Consider the following 20,530-nt stretch of genomic DNA (forward strand, 5'->3'; position numbering starts at 1 on the left):
GAAATGTAAGGCATGGCTTACTGTGTCCTCTCCCTCCACACCTATTTTCTCGGGATGAACATGTCTGTGTGTGTATCTGTTTTCATGGCAGATATCCAGTATATACTAAGCAACAATGTTGACAGTGTTGTCTTTGTGGTGCAGCACTGTTATGAACTGACTGTTGCTCCTCTCCACACTGGACTAGATGAAGGAAAATGACCCTTTAATCGTCATGACTCACACTTTGATTGAGAACTCGGCCCCAAGGCCACAACTTTACCAGCAAGTAAGGCCAACTTAAGGCTTTGCTCCGCCTCATTTTCACGTTAGCTTGTTTTGTTCATTTCCCACTTTTTGGTGTTTTGCAATGTCCTCATGGCATTCTGAAGACTGGTTGTATCTGTATCGCCTGTCTCACCAGTGCCAACCCATTCATTGCTTTGACTGTTGTGTTAGAATGAAAAGTCATGGCGATATGAACATGACTTGGAAATGAAAAGTATAAATGTGTGCACGCCACTAAGTGTTCGACCTGCTTCTCTGGATCGTTTTTTGGCTACAGTTCACTTTAGAAACTGCTATTCAGAATAAAAGAGTATCACTATGAAAGTTCCATCGCAGCGTAAACAGAGTCACAGTGCAGCAGAGGGATACCGCTGAATGAAGTGTCCACTGGTGCATGTCTGACTTGTTGGAATTCATGATAAATGCAGAGTGATATCATGAAATCCTGGATGATTTTCAAGTCATCATTGACTGTTTTTTGTTGGTGGACATATCCACATACAGTATATAACAGGGAGATCCGAACCTATGGTCACCCTTTCTCAATAGTGTCCCGACCCAACCGCTCACGCACCCATTCATTAGCCGAGCAACAGCTGCATTGTCATCTGTTCAGCTGCCAGCCGTTTGTCACTCCCTTCACTCTGTCACACGCTGCTCGATGTGGGAGTCTGCATGGTCTGTGGGGGATATTGCAAGCGAGGAGTCCATTTTTGGATGTTGACTCATTATTACAGTCATCCCTTGTCACTTCGCGGTTTAACACCACTGCCTCACGTTCTTTCAAGAATTAATGAACTCATTCAAGACCGAAGATGTATCTTTAAGTTTTTATAAACCCAAACTCCCGATCTCAACGTTTTTTTGCGCGACATGCAAAAAGACGCAACTCTCCACTGATGCTTGTCACTTTCAGAGCAATTTTAAGCTGTAAAAACGGCCACAAGATGGCAGAAGTGCATTTCGTAAGAGCTTGGCAGGGATCACACTGCAGATGGAAAAGTCACACATGACAGGAAGGAGGAAGTGAGAGAGCGTGGAGGAGTGTAGCGTGCAGAAGGTTACACATTGTAGGGGAATTTTAACACATGCACACGCACTGTTCAGTTCCAAATGTGAAAATTGTAAATAGTTCATGGTGTTATATTTGTAAATAAATTGTTATTTTGATGTAAGACAACCCCTTTTTGTATTGCTGATGCCGGTATAGTTGTTTAGATGTTTGAGCTGTCACAAAAGCAAAAAAAACATTTGTGTCAACGTGAAAGTAATGCTTGAAATGTACCTTTTCACAAAAAGCTGGATTTCTCCCTTTTTTTGTCCGGAACTGATATTTTCCTGAAACGTACCTATGTTCTACTGCTGATTACTGAAGAATGGAAAAAGGTAGAAACCAACTTTTTTTTCTGATGAAAAACAAGCATCTAATCTTTCTTTTGGGAGGTTCCATGTTTGCATGTAGCCATAGAACACAATATTGTCTGTGCCTTGAAAGATCAGTCAAAGTCGTCTAAAATGGTTGGTACTGAACTGGGGTTGTCTTTTGGAATTTTTGGCTGGGATTGAGTTAATAAATGATTGCTGTTTTATAGTTGACGGTGGCGTATTATCCGTCCAAAAATATTGAAAGACAAGTCATATGTAGTATTCTGGTCACTAGGTGTCGGTAACATATACAGTGATGAGACATTACATGACCTTAGCACTGTGTGGAGTCAACCACTGCATGACATAGTGGAAAAAAAGTTCTCCTCCCATTCCGTGCGGAAGTGGTACGTTTTTGGTTTCTACTTTGTCGTTCTTCCCCACTCCGTTTGAAATCCTTTCTTAATTGTAGAATAAATAAATTGGAGGCAAACTAGTTAGCTCGGTAGCATGCTTAACGCAGCGGCCGTCTCTTGTGTCCCTGCGGTGACCCCGTAGCCTGTGCCATAAGAGTTGCGCAATGTGGTGTAAACAGAGAATAATAGTAAAGGTGAATATGGGGAGTTATTTCATTTCTAGAGGGCTCTAGTAATTGGAGTTAGAAAGTCATAAACAGGTTTTCTATGATCCAACTGCGACAATATTCCATTTATTAATCTTGAATCTTACTTTGCGGAAATTCACTTATCACGGCCGGGTCTGGAGCCAATTAAGAGCGATTTACGATGGGATGACTGTATATATTATCGGTTTGGCTCACCCAGCCAGCACAGTGGGTTTGAAAACGTCTCCAGGAGGATGTTTTGATAGAATGGACTTTGCAGAATTGTAGATAGTCAGCACCCATCCTTGCATGCGAATGTACAAAAAAAAAGTGGGATGTTGCTGTTCTGTTCCCATCGGTTGAGCTGACCAAACCACTTTCCACCATTTCCAGTGATTGGCCGAAGTGTTTGGACGCCATGATTTGCTTTTTCGCACACTTGGTGTGGATTTCTTCGCTGTGACCGGTTGCGTCTGCCGGAAATGAAGAGCGTAAAAGCTGGAATTCTTGTTCTCAGCCCCAGGATTACGCGAAAACTACACAACTTTTCACCGATTTTATGTAACATTATGGAGGGGTGGTGCACTGACCAGAAAGGGTGCACGCTATCACAACCCTGGACTGGGTGCCGCGGATGAGGAATATAAATGCCTTGGGTTAAAAAGCAGTTGGAGAGCTTGACCACAATAACGTCTCCCAACCTCTCCAATGTATACAGTGTCTTAGCACATGCACAAATTATGCCATAATGACGTAATAATTTGAGACTGAGCTTGTTTTGGAGCAGTACAGTATAAAAGACATCATATGCGCTAAACAAAGTACGCAGACAATCCCTTGGATCAATAGCTTTCCATTCCAGTCAGCATCGCTGTCAACATGCTGTCACCTTGCATTTCTCATAAACCACTGTGTTGTGCTGAGAGACAAATAACTTGTGGGTGAGGCAACATAATAATTGTCCAACAAAGTGCTTTGACTGACTGATCTACCGCAGTTGGTGTGGTAGCTCCCTCACACAGTATTGTCTCTTCATGGCGACGTTTCGTGTTTCTCTCTGATGATCCGATCTTTCTTGACAGCTCAGTCCTGAAGACCCCAGAGAGCACCGCTGCATGCCAGAAGAGGGTGACATTGACGTGAGCTCAGTTTTTCCCCTCCTTAAAGATACGCTATGTTGACCTACACATCCAGGCTCTTCATCTTTGTGGTGTTTTCTCCTCAGACCAAGCTTAGCCAATTGTGTGAGCAGGATAAAGTGGTGAGGACACATGAGGACAAACTTCAGCAGCTGTTCAGAGAGAAGGTGACTCATCACTAAATGACTCAGTATTGCTTTTAAAAAAAAAAAAAAAAATGTAGTGGCCTTTTCTTTGAGTCTTGCCAGGCCAATATTAAAGGCATACCATCAAGGCCTCATCCATTTGGTCTGTGTGAGTGAGAGAGAAGCCACTGAGTATTTGTCGAAAATGCTGTTTCATGTTGTCCATTGAAAACTTTTCAGGAGCCGTAAACGTTTCACCTCATTATTAAAAGAAATGTTCCCCAAACGACTTTGGATAGATTTAGCAGCGTAAACATTAGAGTTTGTCTAGTGATCAGTGTAGAATACTACATATCATCACGTCTTTATGCCTTATATTTGTTTTTTACTTCATTTACCAATTTTAATGTGTGGAAATGCTTAATTTAGGCAATAAATACATTTTTGCAGGGTTCCTAAGCATGGAATTTGAGTTTATAAATTTGCAGGTCTGGAAAAGTCTAGAAAATGGAAACTCAACTATGAAAAATATACTCATGTTTCCAAGACTGTTACCACCGTTCTGTTTTCTAAAAAATCAAGATGAACCAAACACAAACAGTTAGTGTTTTGGTCCGCAACATATCAGAAAAGAGGTAAAAATGTCCATCACTGTTTTCCCAAGTCAAACCTGATGTGTTTTGCCTAAAACACAAAGATAACTGGCTTCATGGATGACTAAGGAAATTCAAAAACATTAAAATTTGAGACGCTGAAATCAGAGGATAATTACATTTTAAAATAAAAAAAATAAAAAATAAAGATAGTTTCATCGATTAATTGTTGCAGCTGCAATGGTACACATCTATTTACTGAGTCTGGAAACAGTATGGAATTTTGAAATTCGTAGCAACCCTGTTTTTGACAAATAGGCCATATTCAACCATGAAACAGCATGATTTATTAATGAACTCATTCCATCCTGGCCATTTTGCAAAAGACAACTCCTTCAGTACCGGCCCTTTTAGACTATTTTGACTAATCTTTGAAGGCACACCGGATGTTTTGTTCTATGGCTATATAAACATGGAACCTCCCTCCCGTCTTTCAGCAGGAAAAGAAGTTTGTTTTTTCCGTCTATTGGTAATCAGCAGTAGAACATACGTACTTTTCAGGAAAATATCAGTGAGAAAACCAGCTTTTTTGCTTTTGTGACAGCTCAAATATCGAAACAACTACATCACAACATAACACAAAAAAGGGTTTAACATCAAAATTAATTATTTACAAATAGTTTGTGTGTTTGCCTGTGTTAAAATTTCCCTAAATCTGTAGTTTTTTTGTGTGGTACACAATGTAAAAGCTGCCTTCATGCAAGGGCTTCCTCTTCCTGTTGTGTGTGTTTCTCCTTCCTCTCATGATACACTTCTGCCACCTAGTGGCCGTTTTTATGGCATTCAAATTGCTCTCAACCCTAATCCATTGGTGAAGAGTTGTGTCCTCACCTCTATAGCTGTTGGCGCAAAAAAAAACAAAAAAACCCTGTATGTTGTTGAGATTGGGTGTTTGTGTTTATAAAAATGTGTAACTACGATTTTTGGTTGTGAATGAGTTAATCTGTTTGTGAAAAATGAAAATTGTTGTTTTTTCATCACACACTTGCTCTGATAAGTTGTGTCTTCTTGCAGCACACACTGGAGACAGCGCTGCTGTCGGCCAGCCAGGAGATAGAACTGGGCTCAGACGACCCGGCTGCCATGCAGAGTGTCATCCAGCAGAGAGACTTACTGCAGAGCGGCTTGCTCAGCACCTGCAGAGAGCTATCCCGGGTCACAGCTGTAAGCCCATAAATACAATCCTAAATCTTTGAAAGTTTGTTTTTCTCTGCTTCTGGAAAAAGCTCATCAAGTATATTTTTCCCCTCATCAGGAGTTGGAGCGGTCTTGGATGGACTATGACCAACTAGAAGGAGCTCTGAATGTGGCTAAGAGCAGCTTGCTGGAGCAGCTTGAAGCGCTGAGAAGTCCACAGGTGTGATTCTTAAAAGTGAATATCCACAAAACAACTCTCTCTGTTGTCAATTGAAAACGTTTGCGGCTCAGCCAAAAAGTTTGGTACATCACTGAGAGATATAAGCATAACATGAACGTGACTGATGACTGGAGTGATGCTGGAGCAGGTCTTCTCAACTGTGGCTTTCATGTTGTCCTTTATCATAGGAGAGGAAGTTCATTCATGGATCGGCCTGAGTCAGTTCTTTTGCTAATTAAGAACTGAGGGCCAGAAGGTATCCTCGACATCTTTTTATAAAGTGCTCTTCATACACAAATTGTCTTGCTCTTTTGGCTGTACAGTAGAACAGACAGAAAATCGGGGATTACTTTCCGAGACCGACAGCGGATGGCGAAAAACTGCTAGCAATTCCATCCATTTTCTCCCGCTTATCGCGGGGGCAGCAGTCTCAGTAGATAAGTCCAGACTTCCCGGTCCCCAGCAACCTCTTCCAGTTCCACCGGCAGGACACCAAGACGTTCCCAGGCCAGTTGCGAGACGTAATCCCTCCAGCGTGTCCTAGGTCTGCCCCGGGTCCTTCTCCCGGCTGGGCATGCCCTGAACACCTCACCAGGGAGGCGTCCCGGAGGCGTCCGGACTAGATGTCCGAGCCACCTTAACTGGCTGTTGTCAACAGTTTGCAATTAAAGTGACTTGTAATTATTAGATTAAATTCAGATCCAAAACCCTCCCCTCTCTCTTAAAGTGCTCATGTCACTGTAAAAAATAACATTGAAAGGTATATTTCCTGTATTAGAGGTGTTCTCGAATGTTTCAATATTTTTTGTATTTTTTTTGTATTTTTTTTTACAAATTTGGGCACTTCTTTCGTGTCTGGAGGAGGCAGAGCAAGTGTCGACAGTCCTGGCTTTTGGCCGTGTGGTCACCGCTCTCGTCTCCCATTGCGAAGATCCTGTGTTCGAGCCCCAGTGCGAAGCAGGGCCGGTTACACTTGTTTACATTTTTAGAAGACACCATTAGCCTCGTCAGATGATCGGCAAAGTTTGTGGGACAAATGTTAAAAAGTCAAAAACCCACAAGACGTTCGGCCGTGGAAAAGCGTGCCAAAGTGGCAGTAAGCCCATCTACATTTCTGCTGCTAACATGCTCCATAGTAGCCAGCCTGGTGCTCATGGCGGCTAATGCGGTGCTAATTCCTAACTAGCTTGTCCTGACGCGCTAGGTAGGTGTGTGGTTGTTGTAGAGTGAAGCGTCACTACGAATCTTAGTATAATAATATGGCTTTTCATGCCAAATTGCTTGCTAAACAACAATCGTTGTCTGTCGTCTTCTGTGCAGTGTGCAAAGAGCAAGCTGATAGCTGCGGCTATCATTGCCAATAAAACATCATACTCCTCACAACACAATATTAGTCAATGTTATTATTGTTGGGAATATGTCACTTCCTTTGCATGCGTTCATGGCTGTGCTGGTTTGCACATGGTTGCCAGTGTCACCTGTAAATGTCGACTTGAATTGCAAAATTGGCAAAACATGGCTTGCCGTCACTCGTCTTGCTAGCCTGTCTTGCAGTCAATCTGCCAGTTTCAGTAAATCTATATTTTTTGGACTAGATCTATTCTAGGAAACTTAGAATAATAGTATTGGGGTTTCAATCCAGGACTAAATAAGCAGTGATTGCTGCACGCTGGTCTTTTATTTTGAAGCTGTCAGTGATACTTTCTGAAAAAAAACAAAACAAAGCCTGATAATATCTATGGACCGATATTATCGGACTTCCCCAGTAATAAACAATATGTTCATTGTATCAATTGTATGTATGCTAGCGAGACTGTATGTATTTAGCATGCTAATATATAACAAATTTATTTTTTTCCCCTGCTAGGCCTAATAGTTCTCACATAAAAGGTTGTTCTAATTTTGAGAACCCTTTTCCATTCTTACAGATGGAACCTCCCAGCCAACAGCACGTCCACATTCAGAAGGAGTTGTGGCGGATCCAAGATGTGATGGAGGCCCTCGATAAGCATAAAGAGCAGAGAAATGCTGATGGAAGTATGGGCTCGTATGGGCCCAACTTCAGCAAGCACAAAACAGAGGTGAAGCACCGCCACGACAATATCACTGTAAATCAGGGCTGTCCAAAGTGTGAGCTGGGGGCCATTTGTGGCTCCCGGGGGTCATATTCCACACAAAAAATGCTACATTATAAAGGTCTGAAAAGAGGAAAAAGTTAAAATATTGAAGTTCAATCAATCTGTCACGCTAAAAATAATAAATATTGAAATATGCAGTATGTCTGCATCTTAGCATAGCCTGCCTGTTTTAATAGCCACCACTTCCTGTACTGTGTGTGGCCCTCTGTGGAAAAGGTTTGAACACCCCTGCAATAATACTGTAGTGCAATAAAACAACTTGTACAGTACCACTCAGACAAATCCTCTCATTCAGTAGCATCAGAGAGTGGGCTGAAAATCTTGACTGGTTCTATAATAATATGCATTATTATGAGTACTATTCATTATTAATAATAGTCCCTTGTTTATTGTGGTTAATTGGTTCCTGAGTTTCTGCAAAATAGGATTCCAAAAATGGGATATTTTTGTAGTTATGGCATAGATAACTTGCTTACGATCCTCCAAATACAGTTTTTAACATTATTAGAGAGCTCTAGGCATGAAATAAGACACATATAGTCACCTTAACATGTGTATTACCTAATATAGTAGATATAATCAGAGAAAACAAGACATATTAGTCATAAATAACATAACAGACTCCCATGTTAGCAGTTCCGTGTTTTATTGTACATGTTGTCAGATAATTTAAACCTGCAATAAATGCCTACAGAGTATGACACCGAGTGGCCAACATCGAATGCTATATTCACAATTAGAATGCTTCCTCTGCTTTGTATTTGCATTTTAGATAATTTAGTTTTGCCATTATTATGCCTAATGATTAATTTAGGCCAAGAATAAATACACTTTGCCTCGTATTCAACCACAAAAACAGCGATCGTTTATTCATTTTTGGAAAAAACGCGATAGAACGAGGGACGGCTGTGTTATTATTAAAAGTCATTTTAGGCGTTCTCTCCAGTGAATGCCTCACCTCTAATAATGCTCCTGGCCACCATTTAAGTACATATGGAATGGGCTGAATGTTTCAGAAGAGATGAAGCTGTCATGATAATGTGGAGTTCTTGCGAGCGAAGCCAACTATGGATCAGTTGGAGGTTGCCCAGACCGTGTATGTCACCTTGCTTCCTTTCCTGTCATGCCTTGCATTATCCCCAGGACGGCGACTTGGTGCCCCCGCGGCCACCTTTACCCCAGGCCTACGAGCCCAACCCCCCCACTATGCCCTCTCATGCTGGAGTTCGCTCAGCATCCCTCCAAAGAACAGAGGAGAGGAAGACTAGTCAGAGGAATGGCACACACGGCGTAAGCTTGTCCACCTGATGACATTGCCTGCTGTGTCACTGCCCGTTCTTTTTCCTTTTATTTTGATGAATACATCCTCTTTTAGTTGGATTACATCCCTTTATTTGAGCTTATCCTTCCATATTTTTGGTTTTCTAGTCGTCATGTGAATAAAACTTCACCACCAGGATGATGTTACCTGGTACACATGCTTGTCAGGGTGTTGCAAGCTTCTTTTTTTGTGATGTCAGCAGCTTGTCCCGCCCTTGGTTGTAAGCCATGCTGGGTTGAATGTGTCTGTCATATGCATGTAAAACAGTGTGTCCAACTGGTACAACATGGAATTGTTTTCTGTCAAAATCTACGTGACCCAAAGCACCATCAATGATTTGAGTTGTCCACTGTGGGAGGAAAAAGCTATTTTGCTTCCCTTTACTTTTCAAACAAACTCATCGTGACTTTGCAAAAAGGTTTTGCATTCTGAATGGGTCTTGAAGCAGCTGTTTATAATTCATTGGCAGGGCCCCGACTACCGACTGTACAAGAGTGAACCAGAGCTCACCACAGTGGCTGAAGTGGATGAGAGCAATGGAGAGGACAGATCTGAGCACCCTGTCGACCAGCCTGCTAACAAAGGTGCAGCATCTGGAAACCACGCAGTTCTCTTGACATGATTGTTAGCATGTAAAGGTTGCCATTGCACTGAACATTAAAACAAGGTCAAGTCTTTCTGTTAATCACCAGCGGGATCAGGGGCAGTGAAGGGATACCTTATTAGACTTAATATAGTGGCTATACAGTGGATCCTCGCAGATTCAGCATTCGCGACCCCGCACATTTGGGGATTTTTGAGCAAGACTGTTTTTATTTGTGCGGAAAAACAGCCATTTTGCGCTGAGAATCTCTAAAGTGGTCTTAGGCGAACTTCATCTTGCTGGAGCGGGTGTTTCTCATGAAGTCAATCGGCTTGACATCAGGAACCAATGGAAGTTTATCAACTCAAATGCCTACTTCACTCCCGGTGCAACCAAAAATAGCACGTGGAACACACCGACTATGCGGGTATCGAAATAGACACTTATATACTGCAAAACAACACTATTTTATGTTAATTTATGACCCGCAAGGCATGCTGGGAAGCCCTCATGCACTCGTTCCCAACAGGAAACCCAGCATGCAGCAATATAAATTAGCATTAGGGATGCTTCGATTGATCAACCAGTTTTCATTGAAAAACACGTTATCCGATCACATAAACCGATCAGCTCGTGTGCAGTGTAGTGTCTTGCTGTCATGTCTTGGCTAGTGTCCCCTTTCCCCTTTCCGTCACACTGCGCAGGGATGCGGCAGCAAACCCAACATGTCTGCTATGTGGAACTTATGTGCCGTTTGTGAGAGTGATATAAAGTTTGCATCCTGCAACACATGCCACTAAAAATATCTATTTCAGCACATGAAATAGCTTTCATTTCAAACGGCAAACACTTGACGGAGTATGGTGAGTGGCTCATGGTGCAGCATCAGTGGAACGGCAGCAAACACAACCAAAACGGTGGGCAAAACTCGCCCGTATGCGTGTGACAGTGGGAAGGCTGAGACAATAACTCGAAAAATGCTTGAATTAATAAGACTAGATGATCAGCCTTTCTCATCCTCTGTAAGTTTCACGGGTGAAAGGAGATGAAGGTGATTTCAGGGTTCCTTTTTTCAGATCATATAGCCAATAGCAGGGGTGTGGCCCCATGAAAAACAAATTCCCTTTTACTTTCAATAAATACCAATTTTTTGGTCCCTCTGGCAGCCAGGGGACTTTGGAATTGTCCTAACTTTCACCTCCTTATATGGCACCCCTGGCCAATAGCACTCATGAATAAATTAAAACATTTACAGTTAATCCGTGCGATCGATACTGATATCGGTATCTGCAATTTAAGTCAGGGATGATTGGTATCGGAATTGGCAGCATAAAACCGTGCTCGGAGCATGCCTAATTAGTATCCATAGAATAGTTTTGCATGTATATTAGTATGTAAGTGTTTATTTTAATACCCGCATACACTGTGTGGTGTAGTTACATTGTGTGTTGCATGTTTGAAGACTGCCCGTTGGTTTGTAGTAGTGTTGTTTTATTTTGGGGAAAATCTGCTAATGTGTGGTTAGAATCGCTATAATTAGGCCATTTATTAGTAGAGACCTCATCTTGTTTGCCCTACATTGGTAAAACTTGCACAGAAAGTCTGTGTTATGTGGTGTATCAGCAAGATACAGTATTTACACTCGTACTCACACATCACAAACCAACGGGAGCTTATCAGACTTCACTCGCAGTGAAACCAAAAATAACAGATGTGGAACACACGGTGTAACTCTATCACACGGACTATACCGGTATTGAAATAGATGCTTAGACACTAATATACATGCAACACAATACTATTTGATACCAAAGTATAAACCGCAAGGCATGCTGGGAAGCCCACATGCACACTTGCCCAACAAGAAATTACCCATGGGTGCAACTGGTGTTATGTACAGCAGTACCATAGACATCGCGTTGACATTTTTCATACGCATCTCGGTCACTTTGTTTTTTTGCATTCATGAGTGTTCTGTGTTCCGAGACCACCCGGGGATCCACTGTATAATCAACACGACTGAATTAGTCGCAATTTTGATTGTGTATCAATGCTGGAGTAACAAATATTTACTCATTTTGTTACATGTATTCTAAATGTGGATGTTTGCACTTTCCCTGCCAGGCATATCCTACCCAGTAGGCATCGTTCCACCTAGAACCAAATCCCCAGTGCCCGATTCATCCTCCATTGCCTCATACGTTACCTTAAGGAAGAGTAAAAAGCCCGACTCTAGAACGGTAAGTCAATAATATTAGACGTCCAAGTTTCCAGTTTCTTACGATATTTTCTATCCCCACAGCACAAAACAAATATACAGTATATTTTTCTCCTGTGAGCCTCCGCCGAACACTTGATGTTTTTTAATGGCCCTCTTAACTGCTTGTTGTGGTCCTCAAGCTGAACGTATAAAGCTTGTGTGCGGCAAGGACACCACTCACCACATGGCTCGGGTGTGACCAGTCCTCTCCAAAACAGCTTGTTACAAAATGAATAAGAAGCTTGGTTTATCCACTTTCCACCCACGCACACTATCAAATATACCAACTGTGTTATTAGTGTGCCACACTGCAGGGTGTGTCCTGTTTTTCAGTTGGTTTGTACTCGTCTATGTTTAACACAAATAAAGTCAAGCTCTTAATATAAATGGAGGTAGATCAAGTTTGGAAGTGTTGCATACATTTATCGAGCCACAATGGAAATTGCTTGGTTACGGCAGCTCAATTGCAGAAGAAGAGAAACACTCTTAAATGAAATGCAGTGCGATATGAATAAAATACAATAAAATAAAAGTAAGATAAGATGGGCGTATTTGGAAATAGTGTGTAGAAATGCAAGTAAATACAAGTAAATTTACACTTTATACAAGGTAGGGCAGACAGTACAGCACAATAATGTTACGAATTATGCTTTACAGACAGGTGAGGTATTGTAGAGCTGGATGGAGTGTGGAATGAACAAAGTCCTCTAGCGTTCACTGTGGGTACGGAACTGGAGGAGTCTGTTGTAATAATGACCTCCGCTGCCCCTCTATTGTCCGATGGAGTGGGTGGGTGGGGTTGTCCATGATGGAGAGCAGTTTGTCCGGTGTCCTCCTGTCTCTCACTGTTACAAACGCCTCCAACTGAGTGCCGATAACTTGTTCGACTTTCCGGATCAGTTTGTTCATCCGGTTTATGGCATTTTTTCTGGTGCTGCTCCGCCAACAAACCACAGCAAAGTACAGGGCACTGGCTCCCGCAGACTGGTAGAAGATCTCCAGCAGCTTGCTGCACACATTAAAGGACCCAAGCTTCCTCAGGAAGTAGAGTCCGCTCATGTGCTGCTTTTGTTCTAGTTAACTACATAGCCTGCAGTGGGAAGAGACTGCCTCTCAGAGTTCAGCTCAGGCCCTTGGGTACCAGCCCCTTGAACAATGTGGACAGTAGCTGCAGCGTCCTCGAGCGCTGGACTGAATCCACATTTAGCTGCTCCCTCTAGCGTGGCACCGTGCATGGAGTGAACAACTTTGCATTGTCAGCCTCGCATGCTCAGGCATTAAATGTCCCCACCCCCAGGTCTCTGAGTGCACCTGTGTGTGCCAACAGAAGCGTCCCAGTGCACAGCAGCCATTTATTCAGGTTGCCTCCAAAGCACTCATTCTGTTGTGCATGAGTGAACATTTAAGACACTTTAAGCACTGTTATTGTGGCATCTCTTTTGGTGGGTGCAAAAAAACACAGTATTTGGAATAAGTATTGAGGCACACATCAGTAAATGAAATGTCAATGTTTTGCGCTTTCGAATGTGCTCCTATTTAAATCAACTCATTCAATCCAAGCCATTTTTCAAAAGACAACCCCTTCAGTACCCGCCATTTTAGATGATTTTGACTGACTTTTCAAGGCACACAGATTATTGTGTTCTACGGCTATATAAACATGGAACCTACCAAAAAGAAAGAAAGATTAGACTCGCGTCTTTTTTTTTTAGCAATCAGCAGTAGAACATAGGTTAGGAAAATATAAGTTTCAGGAAAATATCGGTTACATCAGATACATTTCAAGCATAACTTTCACTTTGGCACATTTGTTTTGCTTTTGTGACAACTCAAATATCTAAACAACATTACCACAACGTAAACAATACAACAGAAGGGTCGTTTTACAATTTATTAACAAATATAACACGATGAACTATTTACAATTATCACATTCGGAACTACAGTAAACTGTGCATGTGCACGTGTGTGCATGCATTTAAAATTTCCCTACAATGCTCCACGCTTTTCCATTTCGTCCTTGCTGTCGAGTGTGTTTTTACATGCAAAAGATCCATGCCGAGCTGTTATGACATGCACTTCTGCCACCTTGTAGCCCTTTTACAGCTTAAAACTACTCTAAAGTTACCTCTTTTAGCGCGTAGTTGCATCATCACCTCTTTTTGTCTCTCTCGCAAAAAAACGTAAAAGACATATACTGTAAATACATCTTTGGGATCGGCCGTTCGGGTTTATAAAAACGTGTAAATACGTCTTTGGTATTGAATGAGTTAATGAAAATCTGTAAACACCAAGACTCGTGTGGGAGCTAGGTACAGCGAGCGCCGACGCAAGAATGGGAGCGATGCGCAGCACAAGAACGCAGTGCGTGCCTGCTGAGCCATACTGAGGAAAAATCACATCATTTATTAGTGAACTTACACTTCATTATGTCTCTAAAGCAGCAGTGCGCCAAAGAAAAGAAAACCATGGACGTGAATATGACCATCACAAAAACCTCAGAGGAGACATCATTCAGCATGATTGAATGTCAGAGCGGTCATGTGTCATGCTCATGGTTGTCTTGTGTGGCTAACAGGAGCGTCCACACAGCGCCGTGGAGCATCAGCTGTGCGCGCTTGAGAGCGGTCGGCCCAGGATGAGTGTGGAGGAGCAGCTCGAGAGGATTCGCCGCCACCAGCAGGGTGCCCTCAAGGAGAAGAAGAAAGGTCTCCGCATCCGGGGTATCAGTGAGGAGAACGCGCTGTCCCGTAGCAATTCTTTTACTAAAGAAAACCACTTGCGCAATGTGCAGGTATGGAAACAGATGTTATTCCCACATTGAAACTGAAACAATCCTGCACTCTTGTTGACACTCTCTCTGTGGATACCTTGCAGCAGTCCCAACTGAGGCGGCGGGATGAGGTGATGAGCACTGATATTCTGGAGTTGGAGGCCTCACTCAGGCAGCAGGAGGTGGTGAGGGAGCAGGAGACACCCGCAGAGGAGATAGCACGTCTCAAAGAAGCCTCCAACTCTTTTAATGTGGACCGAGAAGTACGGCTGAGTCATTCTCACGCCAGATGTTCAGACGTTGACAGTGAAAATGAACACAATGCTCTCTCCGCTTACAGCTGTCTGTTCCTGACAAAGTGCTGATACCTGAACGTTATGTGGAGTCCGACCCAGAGGAGGCACTGAGCCCTGAGCAGGAGGCTGACAAGCAGAGAAAAGTTGACCGCATCAAAGCTCTCATAGCCAAAAACAGGTGAACACATCACTGTACTCGCATCGCTGTGGAGAGGTGTGTGTAAGCCATTTGACATTCGATACGCTTCCTCTGTTAAAGCTGTTTTCCACACAATATTAGCAACAGTGGTTATTTACACACTGCCCAAAAAAATAAAGGGAACGCTAAAATAATACATCATAGATTTGAATGAGTGAAATATGCTTATTAAATACTTTGTTCTTTACACAATTGAATGCACTGACAACAAAATAACACAGAAATTATCAATTGAAATCAAATTTACAGTATTATTCTTATTATTATTAATGGGGGTGTCTTGCTGTCCACCCGTCTATTCCGTTTGCACGACAGCGTGTGAAATTGATTGTCAATCTGTGTTGCCTCCTAAGTGGACAGTTTGATTTCACAAAAGTGTGATTGACATTGTGATTGATTAAGTGTCCCCTTTATATTTTTTAGCAGTGTATATTACACTGTGGCCCACTTAAAGGAAAACTGCACTTTTTGGGGGAATTTTGCCCATCATCCACAATCCTTCTCTTTTCTGTAGGTTCTAAAGAAAAAAAAAATAGAGGCAGCTCATCAATGCACGTAATGGGACACACCTATTCGGCCTAGAAAGCCCGCTATTAAAACACTTCCAAAACGTTTATGTGGCTATAAAATAGCCATTTTAAGCATTTCAGAACTTGCTTTCTTGGCGCATTGATTTCACACAGCAACATAGACAGGAACGCTACGCTTCGCGTTAACAGTTCCAAACTCAAAAAGCAAAACATAGCAGCCGTGGCCGCAGCTCCGATCTGTAGCGTGGCCTGACGTGTTGCGAGCGAGCTAGTGTGTGGTGAAGCTCGTCTCTAGCCGGCTAGTAGCTAGCCAGCGTGGTGTGGCGAGGTGTCACTCTGCCAGCAAAGTAATCCTTAGCGTAATGATGTTATTAATCATTTGTCAGTGAAACATAAAGACATCGACATGTTGTGGGCTTTGCTCTCACAGTGGTACATGTAGGTCGTACATTTTACATGTATTATCACATATTTAGAAATTATTACTGACTTATGGTGAACGAGATATGTTTTCTACGGAAGAAGTGACCTATTTTACTAAGGATTATCAAGAGATGATTTAACTCATTTTGCTTAGGCCATTATTTTAATAGGGCGGCGATTTTTTTTTCAATTTTGGTTATGTTGCTACCTGCTTATGTTGACGTCAGTGACGACATCGACATAAACGAGTTCCAGTGTATGACTCAAAGCCTCTCTTTAGACGTGTTTTCTTCAGTGCATCAGTTTTGTAGTAGTTGTAAATTGAATCCATTCAACCCTGTGTGTCCCCCCCTCCTGTAGCATGCAGAATGTGATTCCCAATGTAGCTTTAAGCCCCGTGGAGACAGAAGAGGATGTCACCTTACAAGAAAAAGAGAAGATAATTAATATCTCTTACGAGCTAGCAGCAGAAGCCTCCAAACGCAGCAAGCTGGTTGCAGGTAAGCCGCACAGAGAGGAAAGAATTTATCGTATGTTTTACAACAGTCCCTAAATTTCTTCATGTGGATTTGCTTACTTCCGTATCCTGTTCTATTAACAAGCGAGCAGTAGACTTTCAAGCGTACGCTCACCCGTACGCCTCATTGGCTATAGAGTACATAGCGGTGTAAAAGTGCATTGCATCATACGTTTAGTTTAGTTTATTCACAGCATGCAAAAAGACAGGTACAGGAGGTCCTTGGTCACGACCGCTCTCCCATAAATTAATTACAAAACCTAATTTTGGTTTGTAAACAAGACGCTCACTCGAGAAGTGATTACAGTGTGGAAGGGTACATCATGAAAAGCTCAGCGACAATGTTGGCCACTCGTATGGTCCAACCGCTCGACCGTTGCAAGCGTCGTTAAGGTTGAAGATTACTGAATGAATGCTGGAGGGGTGATGGATCCCGTGCCCCTTTACAAGGAGATACGGGAAGAGAAGAGGAGGCTTTATATATATTTAGATGTCCTTCATCAATATCCTTATTAAATAGAAATCTGGCCTGCTTAACTGAAAAGAGAATAGATAGCGTTGCAGGGATGTCCAACTATTTGTCTTTTATTTATGACTGGCAACATTTCAGTTGTACACTACTTTATTTTCTAAGCACATTTCCACTCCAGCAGTGTGTCCATCGTTTTTATGCTATTTTTGTGCTCATTTGTCATTACATATAAAAGGCATAAAGTCTGAATTCAACAGTTATAATGAACTACTGAGAGTTGAAGCAAATATTCTTTGACCCTTTGACGAGCTGGTGCGAGAGGAGACCCCTGTCATGGTATCGCCATCACAAGGCTGGGCACACTGTGTTCGTGTTCATTAAACAACCGCACACAAATGGTGTTTGGAGGGCGAGGCGTCATTGGTATCATGACAACGAGAGCAAAATTGTCCAGTGAAACTTGGAAAAAGTTAGTACGTACCTGTGGGACAAAAACAAGCTCCAAACCGCATTGCTTGTTGCCGGTGACAGCAAGGCAAAACGTGTAAACAAAGATGCAAGAAAAGTCAAACAGCAGTAGGTTTGGTAAGGTAGTGATGAATCACACTGGCATCGATTGGCGCAGTCTGTGTCAAGCCGTCAAACTGAAGCCATTGAAGTTTTACTGACTAGTGTCGATTCTCGCTGCAATACGGGACAAAGTGCGCCCCTTGTCGGCTCAATACAGGTGCCAGCAACCCTACGTGACAGCACGCGTGTAGGGTTTGCAGCCACACGCCGCTCGTTTTTTGTGATCGGCTTTGAAATGCATTTATCAGCATATTCCGATCGCCTGATTTTTCCGGAAATCTGATTGACCGAAGCATCCCTAATCACAGCCTAGGAAAGGGACTCGTGTGCAACCTGCAGACCACCTCTGCTGAGGTCCTCCTTTCCATGTCTCACAAGCATAAGTTTGATATGCAAGTGCCACCATCGGCGCTAACCTTTGCACAGGGTTTGTAGTTGATGCAGAATAGCTGCTTTTCCATTCCGACACGCTGCCTGGACTTAAATGAGCACTTCAGCCCAGCATGACTGTGGTTCCTTTTCTCCATGACATCACAGCTGCCCACTTGAAAGCGTCTGCATGGCCGTGACTAACCGCTGTTTTCAGAGCTGGCGTCTGATCCACGGCTGATTAGCAGTCATGGCAGTAGATGTAAAAACAGAGATTTCAAATCAACAAGGGATGCAGATTAGAAACTAAACAGATACTCTCACTGTAACCGCTCATCAGTCACTAGTTTGAAGTACACGCATTTTTGAAATCCACATTGCTGTATTAAAAGTGGGGAAAGGAAGCCCGGATCAACGTGGCTGAAGTGTTGATGGAAAAGTGTCAACTGGAACCAGTTGGTCATCTCCCATCACAGACACATTATTTAAAGTATCTACAAGAACACTTGTTAAGTCATGGTTCACAAATCCAGTCCAGCCTCTGATCTAACAAGCCAATACTTTGGATCCTAGTAGGGGTGTAACGGTATGACCACGGTTCGCCACGCGCCTCGGTTTTAATGTCACGATTTGGTTCACTGTCCGTAGGGTATGGGAACAAAATGCAAAACGTAAAACTCCTTTGCTGCTGTTTAAACAGTAGGGATGCCATGTCATGTCATCGGTCAGTGTTGACGTTTTGATAATGATTTCGTCAGAACACAAAGCAACAAGTTCAGTATGTCCGCGGTTTGGAATTATTTCCAAGTGTCGCTTTTGGATTGTAAATATCTAATTTGCGTTGACTGCATTTGCCTGTTAGTTACGCGCGATATCGTACCAAAACAAGATGAATCAGACGAAAACCGCGGCGTCGGAAAACTCAGGTTTGCCACCACACGTACCGTGACACCCCTAGAACTGTAGCAAATACTTCTTCCATCCCCCCATGCCATCGACTGACATGACGTGCGTGTTGCATTTGCTGTGCCATGTTTTTGGGGTGTGCCGTTGTGTTCAACATGCTGCTCTGTTGTGTTTGCAGTGAAAAGCCCGTCGTCATCTTCCCCACCCCTTCCGCCGTCTCCTAACACCCCCCCTCTGCTCGCCGACGGGTCTCACTTCATGTGTGTGTAGTAGCACCAGTAAGGGCTTTCATCATCAACGTGTCTCCTCTCATGAAGCATGAGTGTTTTAGTGTTAGTTGCATGTGATGACATTGGAGCGCCATGGCATTTACTGTACATCCTCCTCATTTTGGAATCTTTGTCTCCTCAGCACAAGCGCTGGCTTCAGTAAAAACCTACACATGAAGGAAATAAGAGTGGGGACAGACCCAAGGACATCACCACCTTGTCTCCCAAGGTCGTAACCTGGCTTGTGCGTGATCACTGTGACATTTGAAGCACCATTTATGTTGCTACCACCAATAGCGTTTCCTTCTCTTTGGGCCCCCACACTGTTTTTTATTTGTATTTTCTCACCTTTCAAACAATTTTTACCTTCATTTTAAATTATTTATAACATTTAACAGCTTCTTTGATCTTTTAGTCGATTGATGTCATTATTTTAACATTTAACCATTTCATGTGGATACATCTGTCGCTTGGCACTTCTTTCATAACGGAGGCATGTCCCGCTTTGGGACTGCAGATGAATATGATCCTGTTTCTCGGTTGTAATTATTTCAAATGATGACACTTGCGTTGAATGTTCTGGCTTGAGTCGCTCTCGGCTTTGTTTGTGTTCATTGCTGAGAGATATATTTAAATTGAGAGATGCAAGATATATGTTTGACTCTATTTTCTAACATTTTTGTAGGCCTAGAACTAGACGACCATATTAGCACATGTAAAAAGCAATAACGAAAGAGTTGGTGAATCCGGGTTGCATTTTTGTCTGTGTACAAAGTGTAATTAAGAGGCTTACTATGTATATAACGTTCTTGCTGCAGCAGGATGGGAGCATGTATCCAACGTGTGGTTACATACTAAATATCATTTACAAATGTTATTATCCCATCTGTTTTATATCACGTTAAATAAATGTTTCTGCTCTGTAGGAAGTGGGCGTTTTTTGTTTTTGAAGTCATTATCTTGAATTTGTTTTGCAACTCAGCTCAAAGAATACGTAATAAAACAATTACACTGTACCATTGTTGTAAAAAATTGATATATAAATACTGTAGGTACAGTACACAATATACTTTAAAATAATGCAACTGCGCCCTCTGGTGGCCACCTAGCTACCAACAGGCTGCTCATACTTTCGATACTAGCCTGAGACCCAGAAAAAGAAATGAATAATTTATTAAATAATTAATACTTATTTTAATAAGCATATGCTGCAATCGTATTTATAGAGTGGACCCTTTATATGTTCTAATGGTTTGATGGGGATTTTAAAATGAAACTAATTATTTACACTGCAAATCAGTTTATAGCTCAACTTAGCTATATTTTTATATTCAATTTGTTACTGTTATGTTACTATTTGAAATTAAACCTGGCCGGAGAGGACAGAGAAAAAA

General features: G+C 42.3%; 1 protein-coding gene across 20 annotated transcripts in view; it reads left to right on the forward strand.

Moving 5' to 3' along the window:
- Positions 1-20,061, forward strand: part of LOC129181866 (pleckstrin homology domain-containing family A member 5-like) — a 120,619-nt gene extending 100,558 nt beyond the window's left edge. For 6 of the 20 annotated variants that reach the window (XM_054777571.1, XM_054777575.1, XM_054777579.1 and 3 more), the window contains 15 exons: positions 188-268; positions 3,319-3,375; positions 3,462-3,542; positions 5,168-5,317; positions 5,409-5,510; positions 7,439-7,591; positions 8,792-8,938; positions 9,439-9,553; positions 11,677-11,792; positions 14,391-14,606; positions 14,690-14,848; positions 14,926-15,059; positions 16,394-16,533; positions 19,046-19,145; positions 19,279-20,061. In XM_054777571.1, the coding sequence (XP_054633546.1) occupies positions 188-268; positions 3,319-3,375; positions 3,462-3,542; positions 5,168-5,317; positions 5,409-5,510; positions 7,439-7,591; positions 8,792-8,938; positions 9,439-9,553; positions 11,677-11,792; positions 14,391-14,606; positions 14,690-14,848; positions 14,926-15,059; positions 16,394-16,533; positions 19,046-19,137 (1,743 nt within the window). In that variant the 3' untranslated portion in view covers positions 19,138-19,145; positions 19,279-20,061. Of the gene's footprint in view, positions 1-144; positions 269-3,318; positions 3,376-3,461; positions 3,543-5,167; positions 5,318-5,408; positions 5,511-7,438; positions 7,592-8,791; positions 8,939-9,438; positions 9,554-11,676; positions 11,793-14,390; positions 14,607-14,689; positions 14,849-14,925; positions 15,060-16,393; positions 16,534-19,045; positions 19,146-19,278 lie in introns of those variants that run through there. The other 14 variants (XM_054777573.1, XM_054777576.1, XM_054777581.1 and 11 more) reach the window with 7 other exon arrangements.
- Positions 20,062-20,530: the final 469 nt, after the last annotated feature.

This window comes from Dunckerocampus dactyliophorus, chromosome 5, assembly GCF_027744805.1.
Source record: "Dunckerocampus dactyliophorus isolate RoL2022-P2 chromosome 5, RoL_Ddac_1.1, whole genome shotgun sequence".
Classification (NCBI taxonomy): domain Eukaryota; kingdom Metazoa; phylum Chordata; class Actinopteri; order Syngnathiformes; family Syngnathidae; genus Dunckerocampus; species Dunckerocampus dactyliophorus.